This window comes from Theropithecus gelada, chromosome 9 (genome assembly GCF_003255815.1).
Source record: "Theropithecus gelada isolate Dixy chromosome 9, Tgel_1.0, whole genome shotgun sequence".
NCBI lineage: Eukaryota > Metazoa > Chordata > Mammalia > Primates > Cercopithecidae > Theropithecus > Theropithecus gelada.
In genome coordinates this window covers 60,677,170-60,701,011 of record NC_037677.1, presented here as the reverse complement: position 1 = coordinate 60,701,011, position 23,842 = coordinate 60,677,170, and the positions used below count along the sequence as shown (strand labels likewise).

At 42.7% G+C, this 23,842-nt stretch overlaps 3 protein-coding genes and 1 long non-coding RNA gene across 8 annotated transcripts in view; 2 read left to right on the top strand and 2 right to left on the bottom strand.

The window, feature by feature from the left end:
* The window catches only part of FAM149B1 (family with sequence similarity 149 member B1), an 82,162-nt gene extending 73,453 nt beyond the window's left edge, over positions 1 to 8,709 (top strand). The window contains exons 11-14 of the mRNA XM_025397524.1: positions 1,452 to 1,575; positions 1,829 to 1,954; positions 5,894 to 5,966; positions 7,494 to 8,709. Of these exons, the coding sequence (XP_025253309.1) occupies positions 1,452 to 1,575; positions 1,829 to 1,954; positions 5,894 to 5,966; positions 7,494 to 7,567 (397 nt within the window). The 3' untranslated portion in view covers positions 7,568 to 8,709. The remainder of the gene's footprint in view (positions 1 to 1,451; positions 1,576 to 1,828; positions 1,955 to 5,893; positions 5,967 to 7,493) is intronic.
* Positions 8,710 to 9,635: 926 nt separating this feature from the next.
* Positions 9,636 to 19,141, bottom strand: MRPS16 (mitochondrial ribosomal protein S16). 2 transcript variants are annotated; one of them, XM_025397530.1, is made up of 7 exons: positions 18,928 to 19,115; positions 18,212 to 18,472; positions 13,767 to 14,278; positions 13,444 to 13,584; positions 12,699 to 12,953; positions 10,625 to 10,711; positions 9,636 to 10,301 (listed from the first exon to the last, which is right to left on the bottom strand). In XM_025397530.1, exons 1-7 carry the CDS (start codon positions 18,938 to 18,940, stop codon positions 10,185 to 10,187), a joined length of 1,386 nt encoding a protein of 461 aa, XP_025253315.1. In that variant the 5' UTR covers positions 18,941 to 19,115; the 3' UTR covers positions 9,636 to 10,184. The 2 variants fall into 2 exon arrangements, with proteins under 2 accessions (XP_025253315.1, XP_025253316.1); XM_025397531.1 differs by lacking the exons at positions 9,636 to 10,301; positions 10,625 to 10,711; positions 12,699 to 12,953; positions 13,444 to 13,584; positions 13,767 to 14,278 and adding an exon at positions 15,601 to 17,446 and having other exon boundaries at positions 18,928 to 19,141.
* Positions 19,142 to 19,643: 502 nt separating this feature from the next.
* Positions 19,644 to 20,800, top strand: LOC112631122. Its single transcript, XR_003121073.1, has 2 exons — positions 19,644 to 19,695; positions 20,345 to 20,800. It is a non-coding gene; the product is annotated as an uncharacterized LOC112631122 (long non-coding RNA).
* CFAP70 (cilia and flagella associated protein 70) overlaps positions 20,211 to 23,842 on the bottom strand; it is a 109,972-nt gene continuing 106,340 nt past the window's right edge. For 3 of the 4 annotated variants that reach the window (XM_025395615.1, XM_025395617.1, XM_025395619.1), the window contains 2 exons: positions 22,609 to 22,656; positions 20,211 to 20,507 (listed from right to left, as the gene is read on the bottom strand). In XM_025395615.1, coding sequence (XP_025251400.1) covers positions 20,427 to 20,507; positions 22,609 to 22,656 — 129 coding nt within the window. In that variant the 3' untranslated portion in view covers positions 20,211 to 20,426. The remainder of the gene's footprint in view (positions 20,508 to 22,608; positions 22,657 to 23,842) is intronic. The other variant, XM_025395616.1, reaches the window with a different exon arrangement.

The following is a 23,842-nucleotide window of genomic DNA, read 5'->3' as shown; positions in this document are numbered from 1 at the left end:
TCACTCCTGTCGCCCAGGCTGGAGTGCAGTGGCATGATCATGGCTCACTGCAGCCTCAACTTCTGGGCTCAAGTGGTTCTCCCACCCCAGCCTGCCAAGTAGCCGGGACCACAGGCGCGTGGTGCCACCATGCCAGGTTTTTTTTGTGTGTTATTAGTAGAGACAGGGGTCTTGTCATGTTGCCTAGGCTGGTTTCAAACTCCTGAGCTCAAGCAATCTGCCTGCCTCAGTCTCCCAAAGTGCCGAGATTACAGGCGTGAGCCACTGCACCCAGCAGGGGTTAAATTTTAATGAAATAGATACTGAATCTTTCTGTTGATCTAGCTAAAGAGTTCTATGTCTATTTGTAAAAATAAAATGTTGGCTAGAATACTATATTGGGGTTACAAAAGGAATAAAGAACCTATTTATTTAATCAAACATTTTCCGTGGTGGGAACATATTTAGTGAAATTCACTCCAAAATAAGTTAATTCCCCTTTAAGGTTTTTCTGCACCATTGGGATCCGTTTATTCCATTGACAATGAAAACTTTATAAACCTCAGATAAGAAGTTGCTTACATACCAGGAAAAATATCCCTTACCACTTCCTAGGAAGTGACACTAAAATTAATCTCCTTTCCCACCCTTCATTCACTACACACTCTGAGCCTCATCATGCAAAAAATACCTAGGAACCAATTTTAAACATATAATTCTTTTAGCTGTTGATTCACAAAATGTCTTAGAATGATTAGTTTCTAAAAATATCCTCAAAGGTATGAAATAATAAGGCCACAGCAGTGTTTTCAATTCAGCTTCCAAGTTAAGCATTATTATGTGGATGTAGATATATCTATACCAACAGAGCTATAAATTCATTCATTTGGGGATGAGTAGTCTTGATGTATGATTAATCTCTCATTCCTTCTTACAGTACTTTTTTTCAAAGTTGAAAAGTAAGTTGCTTTATTACTTCTGGGGCATGAAATTATCATTCAGTTTCAATTACTGTCTTAAGGATGAGGAATACTGCAAGCTGCTCCAGATCCTACTGAAGGGAATGAAGGTTTAGGAACTTTACCCGAGAACTATGGTTATTAGGGAGAAGGATAACCAGAAGGTCCAGAACTGTCAAGAATTCCATCATCAGCTGGGAATTTACAAATCTAAATCAGCAGAGAAGTGCAATACCAGATAAGGACAAATGTTTTATTCCAGTTCTGTGGGAGAGAAAAGGTCAGCTTCTGTTGTATACCCAGAGTATGGAGCTTCAAAACAAAATCAGAAAACACTATTTTAAAAACTAATTTTCCAAAAATCCTGAGATCTCTACTTAAAAACATAGGCAGCCTAAAGCTTTCTGTGCACATTAAACTCATCTGCTTCATTTATCTGATTTCTAATCAATTTGCTGGTATTGTTATAACTTCATGCTTTCATACCTTGGTGTTTGTTGGTGGTATCTGCAGCCCAGTGGCAGCCGACTCGCTCTCCTCTCCCTCACCAATGCCCCTGAGTCGAAATAATCTGCTACCACCTATTGGCACAGCTGAAGTGGAACATGTGAGCACTGTGGGGCCACAAAGACAGACGGTATGTTTCTTTCTTATTGCCTCTCCATGTACTTACCATACAACCTCATGGGCAGTAATTCTGCAGGATCTGTGCCCTGATCTTGATTTATACTGTGTTTTGTCAAAAGTACAAACAGTGTGATAATTTATGACGTGGAATTGGAGCTGTTTGGCCTGCACTTATCATATCTGCCATGGTCAATAGGGTTTTTAACTACATACCACACTAGAGATAGTTTTCACTGTTTCTGTAACTTCTGTCTCCTCTGCAGAAACCCCGTGGCGACTCTACTCGAGCTCAAAGTGCGGTGGTGGATGAACCTAACTATCAGCAGCCACAAGAAAGGCTCCTTTTGCCCGACTTTTTCTCCAGGCCCAACACAACTCAATCATTTTTGGTAGAGTGACATACTTCCTAGAATGGTCTTGATAGTTGGGGAAAGAAAACGTGGGGGAATACTAGTTTGGCAGACTTAAGACTTTATCTAGAGGCTTAACTCAGAATAAAAGTTGAGTTTCCAACAATAAAAAGTGTTATAAATACATTTTGTTCAAATTCTCACTAGTCCCTGATGCCTATTCTTTAATGTCTTATACGGAAATCACAAATTCTAAGCAATTTAACACTTAGATATGTCTGACCACAAGCAAGAATATTAAATCCCAGTGCGTATCAGATAAGCATAACTTCATTGTGTAACCCTTTTCTTCTGGAATTACATCAAAAGTGGTCTCAGATTATGATGAATCCTGATGGATGAGTGGGTTGGGACTTTTAATAAAAAATTTTTTTCAGAAGCAGGCTCTTGCCATGTTGGCCAGACTAGACTTGGAACTCCTGCACTCAAGCAATCCTGCCTTAGCCTCCCAAGTAGCTGGGACTACAAGTGCACACCACTGCACCCAGTTTAGGACTTTTTCTTTCTACTGGTGTTTTAAATGCTGATCCTACCTACCATTTATTGTGCATTTACTAGTCTTATCAGCAATGGGGTCATGCACTGACCTTCCCCATTTGTAGGCTGGGAGCTCGACCCCACATAATCTGCTTTGTGGCAAGAGCGCTTGGAGAGCCTGGGGAAGTAACCAGGGACCCCACATCCTGGAAGTTTTTGGGATGGTGGTGTTTACAGCACACTTGTCCCAACTCATGACCCCTGAACCACAGCAGGCTAAAGCACTGCAAAATTTTTCTTCTATGAGAAGAGTGGTAAGGATAATCAATACCAAGACCTCTGTATTAGTTTCTTAGGACTTAAGAAATGACCAACAACTAGGTGCCTTAAAACAGCAGAAATTTTTTCCTCACAGTTCCAGAGACGAAAAGTTCAAAAATCAAGGTGTCAGCAGAGCTATGCTCCCTTTGCAGGGTCTAGGGAAGAATCTTTTTGTCTCTTCCTGGATTCTGGTGACCACCTGTGATCCCTGGTGTTCCTTGGCTTGCAGCTGCATCACTCCCAATTTGTTTTTTTTTTTGAGACGGAGTCTTGCTCCGTCACCTAGGGTGGAGTGCGATGGCGCGATCTCAGCTCACTGCAACCCCTGCCTACTGGGTTCAAGCAATCCTCCTGCCTCAGCCTCCCCAGTAGCTGGGACTACAGGTGCCCACCACCACGCCCAGCTAATTTTTGTATTTTTAGTAGAGACGAGGTATCGCCATCTTGGCCAGGCTGGTCTTGAACTCCTGACCTCAAGTGATCTGCCCACCTCAGCCTCCCAAAGTGCTGTGATTACGGGCGTGAGCCACTGCACCTGGCCTTTTTTTTTTTTTTTAAAGACAGGGTCTCACTCTGTTGCCCAGGCTGGAGTGCAGAGCACAGCTCACTGCAGCCTCAACCTCCTGGGCTTAAGTGATCATCTCACCTCAGCCTCCTGAGCAGCTGCAACTACAGGCGCATGCCACTACGCCCTGCTAAATTTTTTATTTTGTAGAGATAGGGTGTTACTATGTTGGCCAGACTGGTCTCAAACCCTGAGGCTCAAGTGATCCTCCCACCTCAGCCTCCCAAAGTGCTGGGACTACAGGCATGAGCCACACACCCAGCCTGCCTCTGTCTTTACATGGCTTTCCTCCCTGTGTGTCTGTGTCCAGGGTTCCCTCTTCTTATAAAGATACTAGTTGCTGAATTTAGGGCCCACCCTAATCTAGTGTGACTTTACCTTGATTCATCTGTGAAGACCCTATTTCCAAACTTGGTCACATTCACAAGTTCCAGGTGGGCATAAATTTTGAGGGAACACTGTTCAACCTAGTAGACCCCACAAGGTTGACTTAGGGAGAAACTCACCAAAAACAAGAACAAAAAGGAAACATGAGCATTTCTGATTCTTGGGGTTCAGTGTGAACCCCAGAAAGTTTGAGAACTTCTACTGAATTTGCCTTCTCATAATCTGATATAGGACATTTATTAACTAGTACTTAATGATTGTATTACACAGCTAGATTCTCTCAAACTTTTTTTTTTTCTTGAGATGAAGTCTCCCACTATCGCCCAGGCTAGAGTGCTGTGGTGCAATCTCAGCTCACTGCAGCCTCTACCTCCTGGGTTCAGTCGACTCTCCTGCCTCAGCCTCCTGAGTAACTGGGACTACAGGCATCTGCCACCACACCCAACTATTTTTTGTATTTTTTTAGTAGACAGTGTTTCTCCAGGTTGCCCAGGCTGGTCTTCAACTTCTGACCGCAAGTGATCCCCCTACCTTGGCCTCCCAAAGTGCTGGGATTACAGGTGTGAGCCACCACTCCACTCTCAGCCAAACATTTCATTTTTTTAAGAGACAAGTGTCTCACTACATCACCTAGGCTGGAGTGTAGTGGTGCAATCAGCACACTGCAGCCTCAAACTCCTGGGCTCAAGTGATCCTCCCACCTCAGCCTCCCAAGTAGCTGGGATTACAGGTGTGCACCTCTGCACATGGCTAAAAATGTTTAATTTTTTATTGCTTTAGGAATAAAACCGAACAGATGAAAACATTTCAGTCTTCTCTTTAGGTTTATAACAAAAAACAAAGTAAAAATTACTTACCATTTCTCTCCCCATTTGCTGTCATAAAAAGGGAGATAGATAGTTGCTCAGTTTATTAAGAATGCTAGCTGTGAGACAGGCACAGTGGCTCACACCTGTAATCCCAGCATTTTGGGAGGGTGAGGTGGGCAGATCACCTGAAGTCAGGAGTTTGAGACCAGCCTGGCTAACATGGTGAAACCCATTTCTATTAAAAATACAAGAAAATTAGCCAGGCATGGTGGTGCACACCTATGATCCCAGCTACTCAGGAGGCTAAGCCGGGGAGGCGGAGGTTGCAGTGAGCCGAGATTGCGCCATTGCACTCCAGCCTGGGCAACAGACCGAGAATACTCTGTCTCCAAAAAAAAGGAATGCTAGCTGTGAGTCCTGGGCCTGGTACTACAGACTAGCACTTCGCTCCTTGCTGTTTTCATCTAGAATAGGGGCCAGTAAACTACAGTTCCTGGGCTACTCACTCGGCCTACCACCTTGTTTTGTAAATAAACTTTTATTGGAACAGTGCCACCAAGCTCATGTGTTTATGTGCTGTCTATAGCTGCCTTCATACCATAACAGCAAGGCTGAGTAGTTGCAACAAGCACCCTATGGTCCACAAAGCCTAATATAATAACTATCTGGCCCTTTACAAAAAATAAGTTTGCTGACCCTTGATCTCTAAAATATAGGGGCTTCACCAGAAAAAAACTTCCTGAAATCTCTTGATTTCAGTGCTCTCTCAAGGGAACTACTGGGGGATGTTTTTAATCCATAAGCCCCAGCAGGATGTCATATATAGCTTTATCTGATGTTTGTATTTTAATATTTTAGTCGTATCTCTACAATTTTTAATTCCTTGAGGTAACTGTGAAATGTTTGCATTTGATAACGCTAAAAAGTAAATGTAAAGTTAAATTTCAGTATGGTGGTAAAGTCATAAGTATTTCAATGTTGCCGAAAAGGCTGGTTCTGTTTTAAATGAAAGCATTCATTTAAAATATATGCAGCAGCCAACAAAAAGAAATCAGACAAACTCCCTTAGAAGCTAACTGAAATATTAAACCATACGGATTATTTATAAATGCTGATTTTCTTAACGGCATAGTAATAACATTGAAGAATATGCAATTTTTACAATAAATGGCTTTGTGGGCATCTGGCTTGGGGTTTTCTACTTGAAATTCAACACAGTGCACTCAGCTGACTTTTCCCTCAGGTTGGTAGTCTATGCCTTTTACACTGTTGATTTCAAGGTTTTCCTGTGAACCTGATAAATATTATCCTTTGTGAGAAGCTGCATCCTAAGAAGTGTCTCCTCTTTTTCTCTTTTAGCTGGATACACAGTATCGTCGCTCGTGTGCAGTTGAGTATCCGCATCAGGCCAGACCTGGCAGGGGATCTGCAGGTACAGGTGGAGCCACGGCCCTTATTTACTACTGTGTGGTTAAGACCCAGCCTTTGTCTTTTTTCCTACATCTGTTTCCCCTTCTTTCAGATTTTCTTGGATTTATTGTTTTCTCACATCTTTGTAAATCACCTAAAATTCATTTTGGAACATGGGGTATAATAAAAAGCTAGGAGGGTTCTATTGCTCAGAGCCAAAAAGTTTCAGATTCTTGTTTTCTTCACACCATGTAAATTAACTTCTCACTACTTTGGTAAACTGCTTTGTTTTTTAATCTAAAAAGTTTAACCCAAATTAGTCCTTATTATAACGTTCAAAATATTCTTTGAGAACATGGCATGGATTTTGTTATGTAAGCAAAAGTCATATTCCTATGGATTAACTGCTTTGATCAGTTAATCTGTTAGGCCAAGGTAAGAAAAGAAATTCTAAACCATCAGGATATGCTAAGTCTGATTCTATCCCATTAACTCTTTTTATCTTTAAACTATACTCTGTAGATATACTAACAAAGAAGTGATGGGAGAAAATTGAGGGATTTTTTTTTTGAGACAGTCTCACTCTGTTGATCGGGCCAGAATGCAGTGGCACGATCATGGCTCACTGTAGCCTTGAACTCCTGGGCTCAAGGGATCCTCCCACCTAAGCCTACCACAAGGGGCTATAAGCAGTGCCACCATGCCCAGCTAATTTATTTTTTGTACAGACAGGGTCTCGCTATGTTGCCCAGGCTGCAGGATATCTTAATTCTTCCTGTGACAGTCTTACCACCATCAGGGTCATTCTTTTATACATGCTCAAGGTAAATTTATAAGTAATGAACAGTTGAGATGTTTCCTGTTAATAAGATTCATCAGCAACTACAGTAAAAAACTACTCTGCCTCAAACCATCTTTGTAGTCCAAGTGATTTCCCAGCTCAGTTCCCGGTAGCACTGTCTGGTAGAGTCTTTGAATGCTTTCGTCAGATTCTGCTTTCAGATCTGCATTTGAACTATCATTTCAGCTACACTGAAAGTCAGGTATAACTGGCCGGGTGTGGTGGCTCACACCTGTAATCCCAGCACTTTGGGTGGCTGAGGCGGGCAGATCACAAGGTCAGCAGATCGAGACCATCCTAACACAGTGAAACCCCATCTCTACTAAAAATACAAAAAATTAGCCGGGTGTGGTGGTGGACACCTGTAGTCCCAGCAACTTGGGAGGATGAGGCAGGAGAATGGTGTGAACCCGGGAGGCGGAGCTTGCAGTGAGCTGAGACAGTGCCACTGCACTCCAGCCTGGGCCACAGAGCGAGACTCCGTCTCAAAAAAATAAAGAAAGGTGTAACTAATGTTAACACTGAAGTGAGTAAATCAGACATCTTGGTTCTTTTTAATTAGTGGGCTCTTCTGCAAAACTAGTTCACTGCTTTCATACCTTAAGAAAGTCCAATTCATAACTGGAGCAAAAAAGCCCTTAGCTATAAACTTGAGAGTTATTATCAAACCTAGACTGCCTACTAATGTTACTCTATGTCATCTGACAGGTCCTCAGTTACATGGGTCTACAAAATCTCAAAGCAGAGGTGGACCAGTCTCTCGAACCAGGCAGGGACCATAAGGCAAATGAGAAGAACCTGTCAGGCTGCAGGAAACACGAGATTTCATGAAGCCGTATTCAGTCATCAAGTGATGTAGAGCTTGTATAGAAGATCGACTAGAAACCATCTTCATGAAGGGTGATTTTGGCACAAGTGACTTAAACAAAACAGCACAGCCGCCAAAAATGACATGCGTGTTTTTTCTATCTCCAGTTACTGTCTCTTTCAGCAGAAATTAACCTATTCCATTGGAAAGAAAAGTTTGTACCCAAAGATGCAACAATGAATAATAGCCAAATCACTGCTCATGTTGTCTCTTAACAATGATCAGTTCAATCATGTAGGATTTGATGAGCTCACACATACATAAAAAGCAGCAAATGGTCAGTGACAATATCACTGGCTTCAGAATACTTCAGCTTGTGTTCATTTCTGGAGAGCTATACTCAGTTTTAAGTCATTTTGCTGTCAAAAACCTGACCTCATCCAACAGATGTCATTCCTAAAACTCTCTTTAGATGTCCTACCCTATTAACAGATTAAAATGGAAGAGGTGTGTAACTAAAGACATAAATGTTAAGCATTAAAGTAAGTTCTGTAATAAAGTATATTGCATATTTTTTTAGATAGGACAGTTCAACCTTATGATGCCTACCTGATGCTGGGTTATGCTTATTTTCTTCCTAAAGTAGGTTACTGGTCATATCTTTTTTCCAAATATTAAATGCACCTTGCCAGATATTCTCCTGCAACTCTAAGGAAAGGAAGTCAAAAAATAATTTGTAGAATCTACTTTTGGGCCAAAGTATAATTCCCTAAAAGTTTAAGAAACCCTGGCAATTAATTCAGCATAAACATATCCTATAAACAGCAGGAGAGGTTCAGCTTTCTGACTTTACTGTGGACCTAAGGGCATTCATGAAAGCAGCAACAGTTTTAACTATGGCTTAAATTTATTTTAAATTTCACTAAATACAAATCTTGATTGTCATGCCAGTTTTAGATCTTATTAATTTTCAGAATGGATAAATTCAATAATCATAAATTACAATAACTTTTTTTTTATACCAAGGTGTTCTAATGCCATCATATGAAGACAGATGCTTCAAAGAACCTGCATTAAATTATATTTTTAATACAATTTAAAACTATTTTTAACCTATTTGTAGCCACAAACTGAAAATGTGTCGTCTTTACCTTAGAGCTAAAGGCTTACTTTATGCATATGGCATATTTAATAGTCTAAAAATCAAACATTTAAACAGTTCCTAAAAAAGTTCCATATATTCTCATACCAACTCATCTAAATAGAAATGAAAATCTCTGTATTGTTCTCACAAACCATTACCAAAAGTTCACTATAACAATTAGATCGCCCGGGCGCGGTGGCTCAAGCCTGTAATCCCAGCACTTTGGGAGGCCAAGACAGGCGGATCACGAGGTCAGGAGATTGAGACCATCCTGGCTAACACAGTGAAACCCCGTCTCTACTAAAAAATACAAAAAACTAGACAGGCGAGATGGCGGGCGCCTGTAGTCCCAGCTACTCGGGAGGCTGAGGCAGAATGGCGTGAACCCAGGAGGCGGAGCTTGCAGTGAGCTGAGATCTGGCCACTGCACTCCAGCCTGGGCAAGAGAGCCAGACTCTGCCTCAAAAAAAAAAAAAAAAAAAACAATTAGATCAATATGGCTTGCCTTTCAAAGTTAAAGAGTCAGAAAGGCGCCTCTAAGAAGTCATTTAGCCCAATTCCCTCACCTTGTTTTCCCTCAAAGCCGGTGCAATTTTTTTTTAACCAGAAAACTGGACATATTTAATACATACAGTTTGACAAGTTTCTATTTCACTCTTTGTTTTGATGTAATAACTTTTATAAAAGGAGACAGATTCAGACAAGCTCAGTGAAAGACATTCAGCAATCAGTGGCAGGACTACAACACACATCTCTCTATGCTAGGGAAACCAAGCTCTCTATTATAAAGCTGACAGGGGCTATTGTTTTCCACTTTTCTCTCATCCTAAACACCATTCGCATTTCTTCTAGGTCACATTTTTACTGGGATCATTTACAAAGCCCCCAGAACTTAATCATCATGTTTTACTTTTTTTATTTAATCATATACAACTCTTACAAAAATGCTTGAAGTAATTTAACACCCATACATCAGTACAAAACCTGGCTGAGTAAAATGAAGAGAGGGTCTATTCAAGATCATTAAGACCAAATGTAAACTGGGAAGTATGTGGAAGACAGCTGTCCAGCAAGTATTTGGAAGATGTTCTAGCTGGGTAGAGAGCCTAATCTAACAGACACGCACACTGCAGAAAACAGCATGAACAGAACCACATCTTAGATAAGAGTTCTGTGTACCGAAGATCTATGGAGGCAAGTGCTGTCAGGAAGGACACTACCTCCCTCCGCCCTCCCAACCGTCACCACCAAGTTCCTTCTGGTAAGACCTCACACAATGTCAAGTGCTTTCTAGGAAATACTAAGATGCTTGGTCTAGTCAATCTGAAAAATTCAGGCTGGAAAGACACCTTCTCTCAAGAGTTGACTTTTGCCTTCAAATCTTGCCTGCACCTTGCCTACGATGGCATCAATTTACACCTAAGGACCTTTGAAGAGAAAAATTCCATTATTTCTTTTCTTTCTTGAGAGATTTTTTCCCTCCTCCTTTGGAAGATTTGCAGTACTTTGCTTCCATCTGAGCCAGAAAATTGTCCATTTCCTTTTGCCGATCCTTTTGTCTGCTCTGTTTGAGAAGTTAAAACACAAGCTTTCACAACATTATCCATAGACAGAAGGTACTTAGCGGTTGCCAGGGGCTGGAAAAGTGGAGTAACTACTAATGGGTAGGAGTTTTTTTGGAATGGTGAAAATGTCCTACAATTGGTGTTAATAATTGTAAAACTTTGTAAATACATTAAAAACCACCAAACTGTACACTTTAAAAGGACAAACGGATGGTATGCGACTTATGTCTTAAAAGAAGAAAACAAAATACAACATTCCAAAGAAAATATTACCAATAGGAATCAGATCACTAAAGATGTGGCAACAAACTGCCAAGTTTACCTGAATGGCTGCCTTCAGGCTATCCACGCCTTCATCAAGCCCCAACTCCTTTCTGCTCATTTCTGCTTCTTTCGCCTCTTCCTGAGCCTGAAACAGAAACTCACATGAGACTCAGGGCCACCGGAAAATGCTTAAAATACATTCTCTTTCCAAAAACAAATCTATGATACTGTTTCAATTTGAGGATTATATGAATAGACAAAATGAACAGAATTACATAACTATGTCATTCATTAAAAGGCAACAATGCTCATAGCAAGCATAGATCCTCCGATTCCAATTACCATTTGTTTTTTCCCCAATTCTACTTACTAGAGATAGGAAGTACTTTGGCACTCATAAATCACATGGTGATAAAAGGGAACATGAGGCCAGATATGGTGGCTCACACCTGTAATCTCCATACCTTGGGAGGCCAAGGTGGGAGGATTACTGGAACTCAGGTGTTTGAGACCTGCCTGGGTAACACAGCGAGACCTCATCTCTACAAAAAATAAAAGAAATGAGCCTGGTGTGGTGGTATGTGCTTGTAGTCCCAGCTACTAGGGAGGCTGAGGTGGGAAGATGGCTTCAGCCTGGGAGTTCGAGGCTGCACTGAGCTGTGATCATGCCTCTGCACTCCAGCCTGGATGACAGAGTGAGATGCCATCTCTTAGAAAAAAGAAGGAAAAAAAAAAAAAAGAAAGAAAAAAAATGATGCAATTGCCAGGATACAGGTACTTCCAATTCCTCCCCTGGAAACCCAATTTACTACATGGGACTGGTGGTGCCTTGTGAACAACCCCAGTTTAAAATGACTTCTGGGTAGTCAGAAGAAACAACATCAATAAACTCAGTTTTAACATTTACTTACCTGATTTCAAAACAGCCTTCCTTTGCCAAGTGTTCCTAGAACAATTGTTTAAAAAATACCACAAGCACACCTTAGGGTAACAACTATAAGATGCCCCAACACCCCTTGTGAATTTTCTAACTAGCAATTAATGCTATTAATACTGAGGAGGATGATACATTAGAATCCCCATTCCAATAAGACACCCATTTCCTTGTATTCAAATTATCTCTTTAAATTCAGCATCCCCCTAAGGTTTGTTGAACAGTCTCTCAAAACTATGCCATTTTTCTCCTCAAACTCTAGGGAAGTTTCTCAAGTTAACAGTCTACTGTGAATGCAGCTGTGCTCAGTTTCATCTCAGGAAATGAACAACTTAAGATTTGACTGTCAGCTTGAGTCTTAGCAGGTGTAGCCTATGAACCAAAATGCTCTTGATATACACTCCACTGCTCCCCTCAGCTCACCAGAAAGGTCAGCCTCTTATTTAGGCAAAACAGGCCCTTTCAATTTTCACCGGAATCAAAAACGTCAGCTTTCTCTCCGCATGCATCTCCTATGTAAAAGCTGCAGAAAAGTTCCTGAGGGCACTCATGAGGGCAGCAACGGTTCTAAAAGTTGTGTGCTCCTTAAGAGAATCTAATGCCTGATGATCTAAGGTTTCATCCTGAACTACCCCCCCAACTCTCTTCACCCCCACTGTCACTGGAAAAACTGTCTTCCACAAAACAGGTCCCTGGTACCAAAATGGTTGGGGACGGCTGAAGTTTTTCTTTAAAAAAAAGAAAGAAAAGAAATTCTGTGTTCAACTCAAGAATCAAACTCTGGGCAAAGGCCCCAAAATCTGCACTTTTAACAAGACAGTCTCTGTCATTCTCTTTTTACCCCCTCAACCGAGTAAGGATCACTGCCCATCCTGTGTACCTGGGTTCCACTAACTTTATCTCCTGAGAAATGCCTCAGCAATGCTATAAGAATTGGCCCAGAAGAAAAAAGATTTCAGCGCTACTTTACTATGGTAATTTTAAACAATCTATGCAATAAAAATCATCTTGAGCACAACATACTAGAAAAAGGTTTCCTTGATGAACTGGTATGCCCATTTTATTAGATCAGAACTGTAGATCAAGTTAACCCTAGTCCTTACTTTTGGAGTTTTATATTTACTTCCACTGCTGTAAATACCCTCAAATCCTTTTTGGAAGCAGTCAAAATATAAATCAACAGTATTCAAAATCTTACCCTTCTTTTCCTTGCATTCATCTTTTGTTTCGATTCTTTGACAAAGGCATTATAGGATGGGATCTCTCCGGCGTCAATAGCCTGCTGAATGATACTCCTTATCCTAGGTTCCTCTGTGTACTGCACGCAAAGCACAGACTCCATGATCTGATCCATGTCACCCTTGAAGTCCAGATAGGCCTGTTTAATATCGGCCAGCTCTTCTTCCGAACCTTTGTATGTCTTTTCAAAAGCTTGAATGTCCTCTAAAGATATCTGATAACAAAGGAGATTTGCTTTAACTTTGAGGATTTTACTTTAAATAAAAGATACATTAGTAAAACTAGAGTTAGGTGTTGAATTGCTGCAATGCAACAGTTGCTTGAGTTGAAATTATTGAACCAAATTTTCTATGCTTAAGCTTTTCCGGAGTCGTCCTTTTTAAATCCAATCTTCACATCTGCTAACTAGGGACCAGAGAAGTTTCCAACGGTGAAAGGTGATCCAGAATCAGGACTTACATGTGGATATGTAAAATAAAGAACATCCTGCAAAAAAAATAAATCTGCCCTTTTCAGTGCAACAATCACATTAACAGGAAATTTAAAGCCTGTTTCAGTAAGTGTGCGTGTATTTATATTTCAAGGCCAAACTCAAAAATTCTAATTCCTACAAAATTAACACAAAATACAAGATCTTAGAGGCAGTCAATAAAGGTTTGTTGATGGATGGTAATAGCCATAAAGAAATCTCCAGAGTCCTTTACCTTTTTAAAGAGTAGCCGCCAATACGCCTCCCAGTCTCGGTCTTGGGTGAGCACAGGAGAGTCCTCGTCCACTGTTCCCTGCTCATCGTACACTGCTCTCTGTTCTCTGTCACTGAGAACGGAATAGACTTTTCCCAGGATCTGAGGGCAGAGAGTATCCGTAAATCGCCCCTGCTCCTCCCACCGAAACCGCGGCGCGAGAAATAAAGATCAGAAGGCGGCGCCAAGCGGAGCTCAGCGCGCTCCCCCGGGACGGGGCCCGGCGGCCAAAAGGCTGGGGACATCCTGGCGGCCCGTCGGCCTCGGGGCGTGTCCCTGCATACCTGGAAGCGACGGGTGGCGTCCTCTTTGTCGCCCTCGCCCACCCGGTCCGGGTGTACCTGCAGGGACACCTTGTGGTAGCCTCGTCGGACCTCGCCGTCGGAAGCCTGGCGTCGCACACCCAGCACCCGGTAAAGGTCGGCGGTGCCGAACACTTCCTCGCAAAGCTCCAGCAGCCCCATGCCGGGCAGGGATACGACCTCAGAGGAAGCAGCTGCCGCCAACCGTGCCGGGTACAACCCAGGACTGCTTCTTTTTCCCGCCCAAAATGCCCAGGGCGCCTGCGTCACAAGCACTGAAGGGGCGTGACCACCCGCCCCGCCGCCCGCGCGCATCCGCGCTTTACGGCGGCCGCAAAACGAGCCGTGACGAGGCAGGCGCGGGCCCGAGTAAATAACACTGGCGCGTGGAGTCGGAGTCCTAGGCCGGCCGCGCGCAGGAGCCAGGTCTTCAAGGAAGTGATGTTGCTCGGTTCTCTCCTCCCCTTGCTCTGGAAATCTGGCGTCTGTCTTACCTTTTAGTGTCCCAGAACAGCTTTTTCAAAAAGTTCATATATTAGCTTGAATTTACAAACTGCTGGCCTATTTTTTAAGTAGAAAATGACCAAACATCAGCATTCAGCAATTTCACATGGTTCGACAGATTTTTTTTCAAAAATGTTCCTGAAAGGAACAGGTAAAGCTGTAGGCCCAAATAATTTTGCACCCCACTGGTTGGAAATGCTGGGGTACTTTCCCTCTAGCCCTGCAGGAAAAACTCTATACTGAAACCCAAAAAGCACAAAACACAAAAACTCTTACCTAACAGGACTTTCACCTTACACATTGGTGGAGGTAACATGACCCAAGCCCCCGTCTTAACAAACTGCTGAAGCAAAGGCGCTTTCTTTTAATAATCTGTGAAGTTCACAGCTGGGTTTGAACATGTTGGATCCCAGGTGGCAGCAGGGTAGGCTGGAGCAATCATCCAAGAGATGGTGAGAAACTTGGGCCTGGAGACCCAAAGCAAGGCTGAAGCCGGGGATAAAACTTTGGAAGTAGGAGAAGCTCACAAAGGAAGTATGCGTATACATGTATTAGACAAAGGATAAACAATACTAAGTGAATACCCGAGTTGGCAGAAAAATACTTTATCAAATCTTATCCCGACTGATTTAGCATTTTTCAGAATCATTCTGCTCTGCCAATAAGTTTCTGCAAAGCCTCAAACTCTCCAGGATACATTAATATCTTTTAAACCTCCCAGGGTTGCCATGATTTTCAAAGCATTTCTCTTTCCCACATCCAAGATCAAACTCAGCTGAAGTCAGTTCCTCTCAACCTGCCCTGGCATCAAAGTCTCAAAGCAAGCAGGGGCCAACCAGCAACAACCCCGGGGGGGGGTTTGCCAACCACAGAATTTAAGATGGCTGGTAATCGTTCTCAGAACATAAAACACAAAATAAGTGGGCACATTGATAGAACCGCCTCTATAAATTTCCTATATCTTAGTCACATAACAGAGTTAAGACATCTGTCTTTGCTCATTTTTTTCCCCTCTATGGACAACATATGTTGGGAAGGGCTTTCCAGGAGGGCACAACTGGGGTATAAATCTTACATCACTGGGCAAGTTTCCACCTCTAGGCCTCAGCTTCCCTATCTGTAAAACAGAGATAATCCTACCTGCCTTCATGCCTTACAATCGTCACGAATAATCCTGTACACAAAAGGCCTAGGACATATGTAGGTGCTTTACGATATTATCTTTCTTCCAGTTTCTCGTATTTTTAAGGTACTCAAATACATCAATTTTAACATTTTTCTATATACACATTTGCTACTGAAAATTGAAATAGCACATCGAAATACTCTTTTATTGCAACTAAAATTTTCAAAAAACCAGAAAATCAAATTAATTATTATGCTGTAGCCAAATTATGTAATGTTTTCTTTTCTTTTTGAGACAGGGTCTTACTCTGTCACCCAGGCTGGACTGTAGCGGAACAATCACAGTTAAGTATCGGCCTCCTGGGCTCAAGTGATCTTACTGCCTCAGCTTCCCGAGTAGCTGGAACTATGTGTGAGCACCACCACACCCAGCTAATTTTTAAATTTTTTGTAGAGATGGGGTCTTGCTGTGTTGTCCAGGCTGGTCTCAAACTGGTCTCAAGTGATCCTTCCACCTCAGCCTCCCAAAGTGCTGAGATCACAGGTGTGAGCCATTGCCCCAATGGTATCTTTATATTATTTCCTCACAAGTTACTTCAAATTCTTGATGTTGAATTTCATCTCACTGACTTCAGGCTTTTAAAACACATGGGAATGCTTGAGACCTATGGATAGTTGTGAGTCAAATAAAAAAGTAGAGCTAAAGTATATTGAAGTTATTCAAATACATTCAAACTGTAAGATCCCTTATAAATTACTGGCATCAAGGTAGGAAGGAAAAGATACAGGAAGTAAAATGCATCACTCATCACAGGTTGTCAAAATTATTGGTATACAGTTTATCCTAACACAGAGCAGGTTTCTTAACCGTCTCCATAAAATTACCAGCAAGAAAGAAAAGTACAAGAATAAGGTTCACAGCTGAATTGGCTTGGTGTCCTAATTCCCTATTCCAGTATTCTCAGAAGGATCCCATCTATGATATATGCAGAAATCACAGCCACATTTGAATGGTTCAATCTTGATTCATTCTGAACTCCCTTAAGCCCAGCAGTTTCTCATTCTTAAAAGGTAGGTTATTAAACCCCAAAAGCAATTTTCATAACAAATTTACATTTGTATATTTAAGAATATGCATTAAGGCCGGGAGTGCTGGCTCACGCCAGTAATCCCAGCACTTTGGGAGGCCAAGGTGGGCGGATCACAAGGTCGGGAGATCAAGACCATTCTGGCCAACATGGTGAAACCGCATCTCTACTAAAAATAAAAAAGTTAGCTGGGTGTGGTGGCACACACCTGTAGCTCCCCAGCAACTCGGAAGGGTGAGGCAGGAGAATTGCTTGAACCCAGGAGGCGGAGATTACAGTAAGCTGAAATTGCACCACCGCACTCCAGCCTGGCAACAAAGCGAGACTCCATCTCAAAAAAAAAAAAAAAAAAAAAAAAGGATTTGCATTAAGCAAGACAATATAAATCTCCAATTACAAAATCAGTAAGAAAGGTAACTGTTCTTACACTTGCAAGATGAACATGAAGATTTGAACAGGCCGTGAATAGTCTGGCTGGGGGTTTTGAAGCAGGATGTCTTGGAAGCCAGTAGATTGTAAAGTTGTCCAAGAGACCCAGAGCCCCACTCAAAAGTCCAATCCTCCCACAGTCACTGTCTATCCCAAGACAAAGTCCAAAAAAGCTAATTAGTACCCACATCCAGCGCTAAGTCACACAAGAATAAATCTCTCCATGGGCCCTGTGCAGGTCAGGCCAGAAGAGCAAGGACAACTCAGGATACTCCATTTATTGAACTCCAAATCTAACAAAATTAAGATCTCTGCAGAGTGTTTCAAGAGAACCTTGACTTTGTTCCCACTGCTATGCTCACTAAAGTCAGCTCACTTATGTTTCTGTAGCCTCTGTATCTGTAGCTTCTGCATCTGTTTTCTGAGAAGCTAAGAGGACTTCACATGCCCGTTTCCTTCGCAGTCTCTCAGCATTTGTGATCATCATAGGATGCAGAGGGAAAAAGCCAGCAAGACCTAAAAGCAACAGATTTTTCACTTATTATAACACCGTATAAGCCAATGCTTCCCTAGGAACTCTGTCTCACAGAACTGAGGTCTGAGATCTGATCCAGTGCATGGATGCAAACCATGCTCCTCACTTGCCAAACTCTGTACTGCTTCTCCCCGGCAAGGAGACAGTGGATGTCTACTTCCTAATAATATTCCCCTTACTTTAAAAAAGATAAACTGACAGATGACCATTCAAAACATACTATTCCCATTTTTAGCATAAAATACCAGTCACCCAAAAAGTCTTACAAAGGAGTCCACAAAAGGGGCCTCCAGATTCAAAATGCCAATTAGATCACAACTTCAGCTCCCACTTCAGTCCTGAGCAGTGCAGAGGGAATGAAAATAATTCTTTTTTTTTCTTTGAGATGGAATCTCCCTCTGTTGCCCAGACTGGAGAGCAGTGATGCGCTCTTGGCTCACTGCAACCTCCGACTCCTGGGTTCAAGTGATTCTCCTGCCTCAGCCTCCCCAATAGCTGGGACTACAGGCGTGTGCCACCACGCCCAGCTAATTTTTTTTTTTTTAGTAGAGACGAGGTTTCACCACGTTGGCCAGGCTGGTCTCGAACTCTTGACCTTAAGTGATCCACCCGCCTCGGCCTCCCAAAATGCTGAGATTACACGCATGAGCCACCATGCCCCGCCAAAAATCATTCTTATACCCACTGTCCTGGAGCTGACTTCAGTTTAAAATCCCCTCAATAAGATAAGACCAGAACTGAGTTACCCAGAAGCTTTTCCATAGGCTTAGTGAGGTGGGCCCCGCAGCCAATCCAATGACAGATCCTGTCTAGGTTGAGGGCAACGATTTTTTCTCCATGACTGTTGGGCAATGGATCATAGGATCCCAGCTGCTCTACGAAACGGCCATCCCTGGGACACTTGTTGTGAGCAACCACAATGCGGTAGAAGGGCCGGTTGGTGCAGCCACCCAGGGCAAGGCGGATGGTTAAGTGGCCCCCACGGTAGGACTTGTAGAGGAGAGGACCTGTAGAAAAGCAAGTGGTTAGGACACACACACACACAAAACAGCACAGAAAGGGCAAAATGACACCGACAGCACAGTTCCCTTTTTCCACTGAAATGTCTCACTTCCAGTCTATTCCTGTCAATTCAGTTGAGATGCTATTCTTCTTTGTGAAACCCCTCTTGGCCACTCCAGCCAGCAATGACCTCCTCCTCATACCCAAACCCACTCGGCATGGGCTTCCCATTCACTAGGCTCTGTGACCTTGTGCGAACCTTAGCTGCTTCAGTGGGGTGGAAATTTTTCACCAGTGATTAACTGGGGAAAAAACTGAGAGGAGGATCAAATGTAAGGCAGTGTGGCTGCTTCAGGTTCGGGTTGCCTCCATCGCGCCTGGGAGAGCACCGCCCCACCCGGCCCCGAACTCCCGAGCCCCGTGACCGCCCGGTACGTCTGGCGGGGACCCGATGACTTACTGAGGTGGACCATGGCGCCGCCGGCATACGGCTCCTCGGAGCGCCCCGCTACCCGCACGCACCAGCTCTACGGCCTTAGCAAGGCAGAAGACAGACAGAAACAAACTGCAGGCCGCACCGCCTAGCCGTCCAAAGCCCGAAAACCTTGACTCCGGCAGCGGATGGTCCACTCGCCCCGCCTCTTCCGCTTGCCGCCCTATACTTCCCACAATGCAACACGGTGACCCCTAACGTACCTTAAACTGCTGCAAAAGAGGCGTTTCTCGTGGTGTCTTGTGGGCGTGACGGTGCGATCCCTCTCAGGCTTCTGAGTCTCTGCTGGAGTCAGAAGTTTTGGGCGAATCCCAGGCGCTCCAAGAGAAATGCTACACCATCCATCCATCTTGCAGGCGTTGCTGCCCAGGCGCAACGCTGAGAAGGCAAATACTAAAGGGCGCTATCCTTTCCTCGTGGAGCTCACAGTCCGCTGGGGAGACCGTGAGATGACAGCGGAGAAACTAGGGCGATCAATAGTACTCAGTGCAAGGAGAGCGAGCAGAGAAGGCAGACTTAATGCTTGCTGAGGAAGACTTCACAGAGGAGGTAGTGTCAGGGCTGAGACTAGAAGAAGGATTATAAGTGACTAGAGTTTACTTTATCCTTCTCGTTAACTAAAACTAATTTACCTCTCACCTCTCCTCCTATTGTCATCCCACCCCTGTCGAGGCAATCACACCTTAAAAAATAGAGGTTATTTCTGCTTTTGCCGTGCTGTGATCCAGGGCAGAGGTGAAGTATGATTTTTTTTTTTTTTTTTTAAACATCTGTAGCCCTAGAATATGGCCTCAGTGATGAGGGTAATGGTGTCTCCTTGGAGCCCTAGTGGTTTAGATCCATGAAGATGCCTGTGAGAAGGTGTCAGTAGTGAGAAGGTGTCAATAGCTCCACCTTCAGCAAAGACCTCTCTATTCAGCTTTTTTCGTTAATTGTTAGTTCCAAAGGGCTAACATGCTCTTTGCCCTAATACAGTGACCCAGCATAGCAGTCTTCCTCCAGGGCCACCTTTGAAAATGATGCCTTAATTCTTGTATTTCAGTTAACTGAACCTGGCCAGAGACCTTAGCACCAGACTTCCTCCAGGAGTGATCCAATAAGCTTTCATCAGAAACCCTAATAATGACCCCACTATACCTTAATTTTATTATATGTATATATATGCCATATAATTATAGCAATTACACTATAGTTATGTAACTAAATACCTACATATAATTCAGTATACGTTAACTCCAGAACCACACTGATGAATTTTGAGTTTCATATCTTCATTTTTTACTGTGACCCAGTTTCTTGTCAACCAGTAAAACATCCAGTAACACAGCCAATGGAAATAAATGAATGGGTCTCTGTTTATGGTGAAGATTCTTTCGTTCTCCAGCTCCAGACTTCATATGGTGAAACTCTCTGGGAAGGAAAGGAACTCAGAGTCCCATACGGAAAATTGTTCAGCTGGAGGGGTATCAGAAAGATGGATTTCCAAAGCCAACTGTTTCCTGTAGTGTGTGGATCTCTGCAAGCAGAGCCTCATCTTTCAATTTCAGCTACATGAAAGAGAAAGAAAGGGAAATATATATGTCATACGTGATATACTTTATGTGGCTTTGAAGACCCCTCTTTTGTGGGGCTACAGCTAAAGAACATAGTTCCCGGGGATGGAACTGGCTCTTCCTCTTTCCCTACTTCGTGAAAACTCCAGTAGAAGACCTTAGAACCTTGTCCTGGTTACATGGATATGTTTACTTTGTGAAAATTCATCAAGCACTTTGAACAGTCATGATTTGTACATTTTTTTGTAAGATAACTTCATTAAAGTCTACTTTTTTATTTTTAAAAAGTGTTCACATTATTACCAGCATCTCTTGGCTAATGCATAGTATTCCCATCTGGCAAGTGATATCAGGGAATCAGAGACAGAAATCATAGGCTTATATTAGATCTGGTTTTAGTTTTAGAATCTAGATATGTAGTAGAGGCATCTAGGAGCCTACTGAATACCGATTTTTTCTTAGTAACAAAATCTTAATTTCTTTTCAAGGCAGCAATGCAATCAGCTAAAAAGCCACATTTTCCTGCTTCCCATGCAGCTAGAGGTAGTCATGACCAATTGTGGCCCAATTAAATGTAAACTAAAGTCATTGGGTAGGACACCTGGAGAAGCCCTTTATTTAGGGAAAGTCCTTTAAAGGGAAGTGAAGTAGCATGGCCCCTTTTTCCTTTTTCCCTTATTGTTCTTTATCTTGCCTGAGACATGGATATGATAGCAAGTTACACTGGCTGTCTTGCAACTATGAGGGATAGAAACTGCATGCTACAATTAGTGCAGCACAAAGATAGATGTTGGGTTCCTTGATGACATTGTGGAGCTGTGGTATGAGCCCTGGACTTTTCATTAGATGAGAAAAAACTAACTTGTTTAAACCACTGTCTTTCAAGTCAAGTTACTTGGAATTCATAACTAATAGAACAGGCCAGGCATGGTGGCCCCCACCTGTAATTCCAACACTTTGGGAGGCTGAAGTGGGTAGATCACTTGAGACCAGGAGTTTGAGACCAGCCCGGCCAACATAGCAAAGCCCTGTCTCTATTAAAAATACAAAAATTAGCTGGACATGGTGGCACATACCTGTAATCCCAGCTACTTGGGAGGCTGAGGCACAAGAATCGCTTGAACCAGGAGGTGGGGGTTGCAGTGAGCTAAGATCGTGCTACTGCACTCCAGCCTGGGCAACAGTGCAAGACTCTGTCTCAAAATATATATGTATATGTAACTGATAGAACAGACCAGGGGTTGTTCATGAGCCAAATCCAGCTCATTACCTGTTTTTTATTTGTTTGTTTTTGAGATGGAGTCTTGCTCTGTCGCCCAGGCTGGAGTGCAGTGGCATGATCTCGGCTCACTGCAAGCTCCACCTCCCGGGTTCACACCATTCTCCTGCCTCAGCCTCCTGAGTAGCTGGGACCACAGGTGCCAGCCACCACACCCTGCTAATTTTTTTGTATTTTTAGTAGAGACGGGTTCTCACCGTTAGCCAGGATGGTCTCCACTTCCTGACATTGTGATCCAGCCACCTCAGCCTCCCAAAGTGCTGGGATTACAGGCGTGAGCCACCATGCCCAGCCACTACCCATTTTTTTGTAAGTAAAATTGTACTGGAATACAGCCATTCACTTATGTATTATCTACAGCTGCTTTTGTACTACAAGTGCAGAGTTCAGTAGTTGCAACAGACTATTTGGCCTACAAATCCCCCAAAATTTCCTATTTTGCCCTTTACAGAAAATGTTTGCTGACCCCCTAGACTAGACCAACCCCTACATATTACACGAGGAAAATGAAGCCCACAATATTAACACAGTAAGTTAATGGCAAAACCAGAATCATAATTCAGGTTGACTGACTCCCAGGCTACCTTTCTATTAACTATTATATATTCTCTCTAAAGAGTTGGAAGAAAGATCACCCATGATAATACATAGGTTATTATTACAAACCCAGCAGCCCCACAACAATGGCAAAGATGCTAAGAAAAGCCTCTACAAAAATATTCACATTATGAAAATCCTGAATTAAGCCAGTACCTCCCTCCTAATTTCCCACCCTCAACATGGGGCAGGCAAATGACAGAGGCATCTGTGTCATACCTTAATCATGTACTTGTAGGCCTGCTCAGCTTCTAATTGCCGCCCAACCTGAAAAAAAGGACAGCAGCTGGTGATGATGACAGGTCATAAACATTATGGTAAGGAAAATACATTGCCTCAGTTAAGGCAGAGGCACCTACACCTAAGGCAGAGGCTTCTACACCTTCCAGTTAAAACTTCTGAATTCAGAGGGAAAGCTAGCAAATGAAAGATGGTAGGGAGAAAAAGGTTTTTAAAAAAAAAAAAAAAAAAAAAATCCTCCTGGCTGGGCACAGTGGCTCATGCCTGTAATCCTAGCACTTTGGGAGGCCGAGGCGGGTGAATCACGAGGTCAGGAGATTGAGATCATCTTGGCTAACACAGTGAAACCGCATCTCTACTAAAAATACACAAAATTAGCTGAGTGTGGTGGCACGTGCCTATAGTCCCAGCTACTCGCAAGGCTGAGACAGGAGAATCGCTTGAACCCAGGAGGTGGAGGTTGCAGTGAGTTGAGATTGTGCCACTGCACTCCAGCGTGGGCGACAGAGTGAGACTCCATCTCAAAAAAAAAAAAAAGGAAAAAAAATTCCTCCTTCATTTTGAAAAGCTTAAAGATAACCTGGCCTCTCACCTTTTTGAAAGCACCATGAGTCATTTGTTCCTCTTACGATTGAAGCCATTCTGTTAATAATAATTAACACTTACCGGTCCATACTATGTGATTTACATTGTTTTCATTATTGATATTGTTTTTAGTGCTTTAAGTTCATTCTTAATCCTCAAGACCTAGGAGATAACTACTGTTATTTATTTTTCCCAGTTTACAGAGAGGATAAGTAACTTGTGAGGGTTATGAAGCTAGTAAGTAGAGGAGCCAGGTATAAAACAATGCAGTTTGACTCCAGAGTCCAAGTTTTTAACTACTATATTACTCTGTCTCTAGGAATTAGAAAAAGTAGGTATCAGAATTACTTCTATGAAGATCCGGATATGAGATAAGAACACTACTCCCCCCAGTTGATATTATTCTTTGCATGAAGCACTCCTCCAGAAGTTAAATGAGATAATATGAATCCACTATTCTACTTCTTGAGTTTGTCACATAGTAACTAACTTAGAGTATCCAAAGTCACTTAGAAAAGCTTAAATATGTAAGAACCACAGAATGTTCAGGTCTGAAGGGGACCTGGGGAATATCTAGTCCAATTTTCTGACTAATGCTAGTCCATATGAAAGTTTTACTAGTTCACAA

What these genes read in the sequence shown, in the direction of transcription:
- MRPS16 (XM_025397530.1), bottom strand. An exon ending in ACGCCACCCGTCGCTTCCAG is followed by an intron (nt 13,585 to 13,766) that starts GTATGCAGGGAC and finishes CTCTGCCCTCAG; the next exon opens with ATCCTGGGAAAAGTCTATTC. An exon ending in GGCGGCTACTCTTTAAAAAG is followed by an intron (nt 12,954 to 13,443) that starts GTAAAGGACTCT and finishes CTTTGTTATCAG; the next exon opens with ATATCTTTAGAGGACATTCA.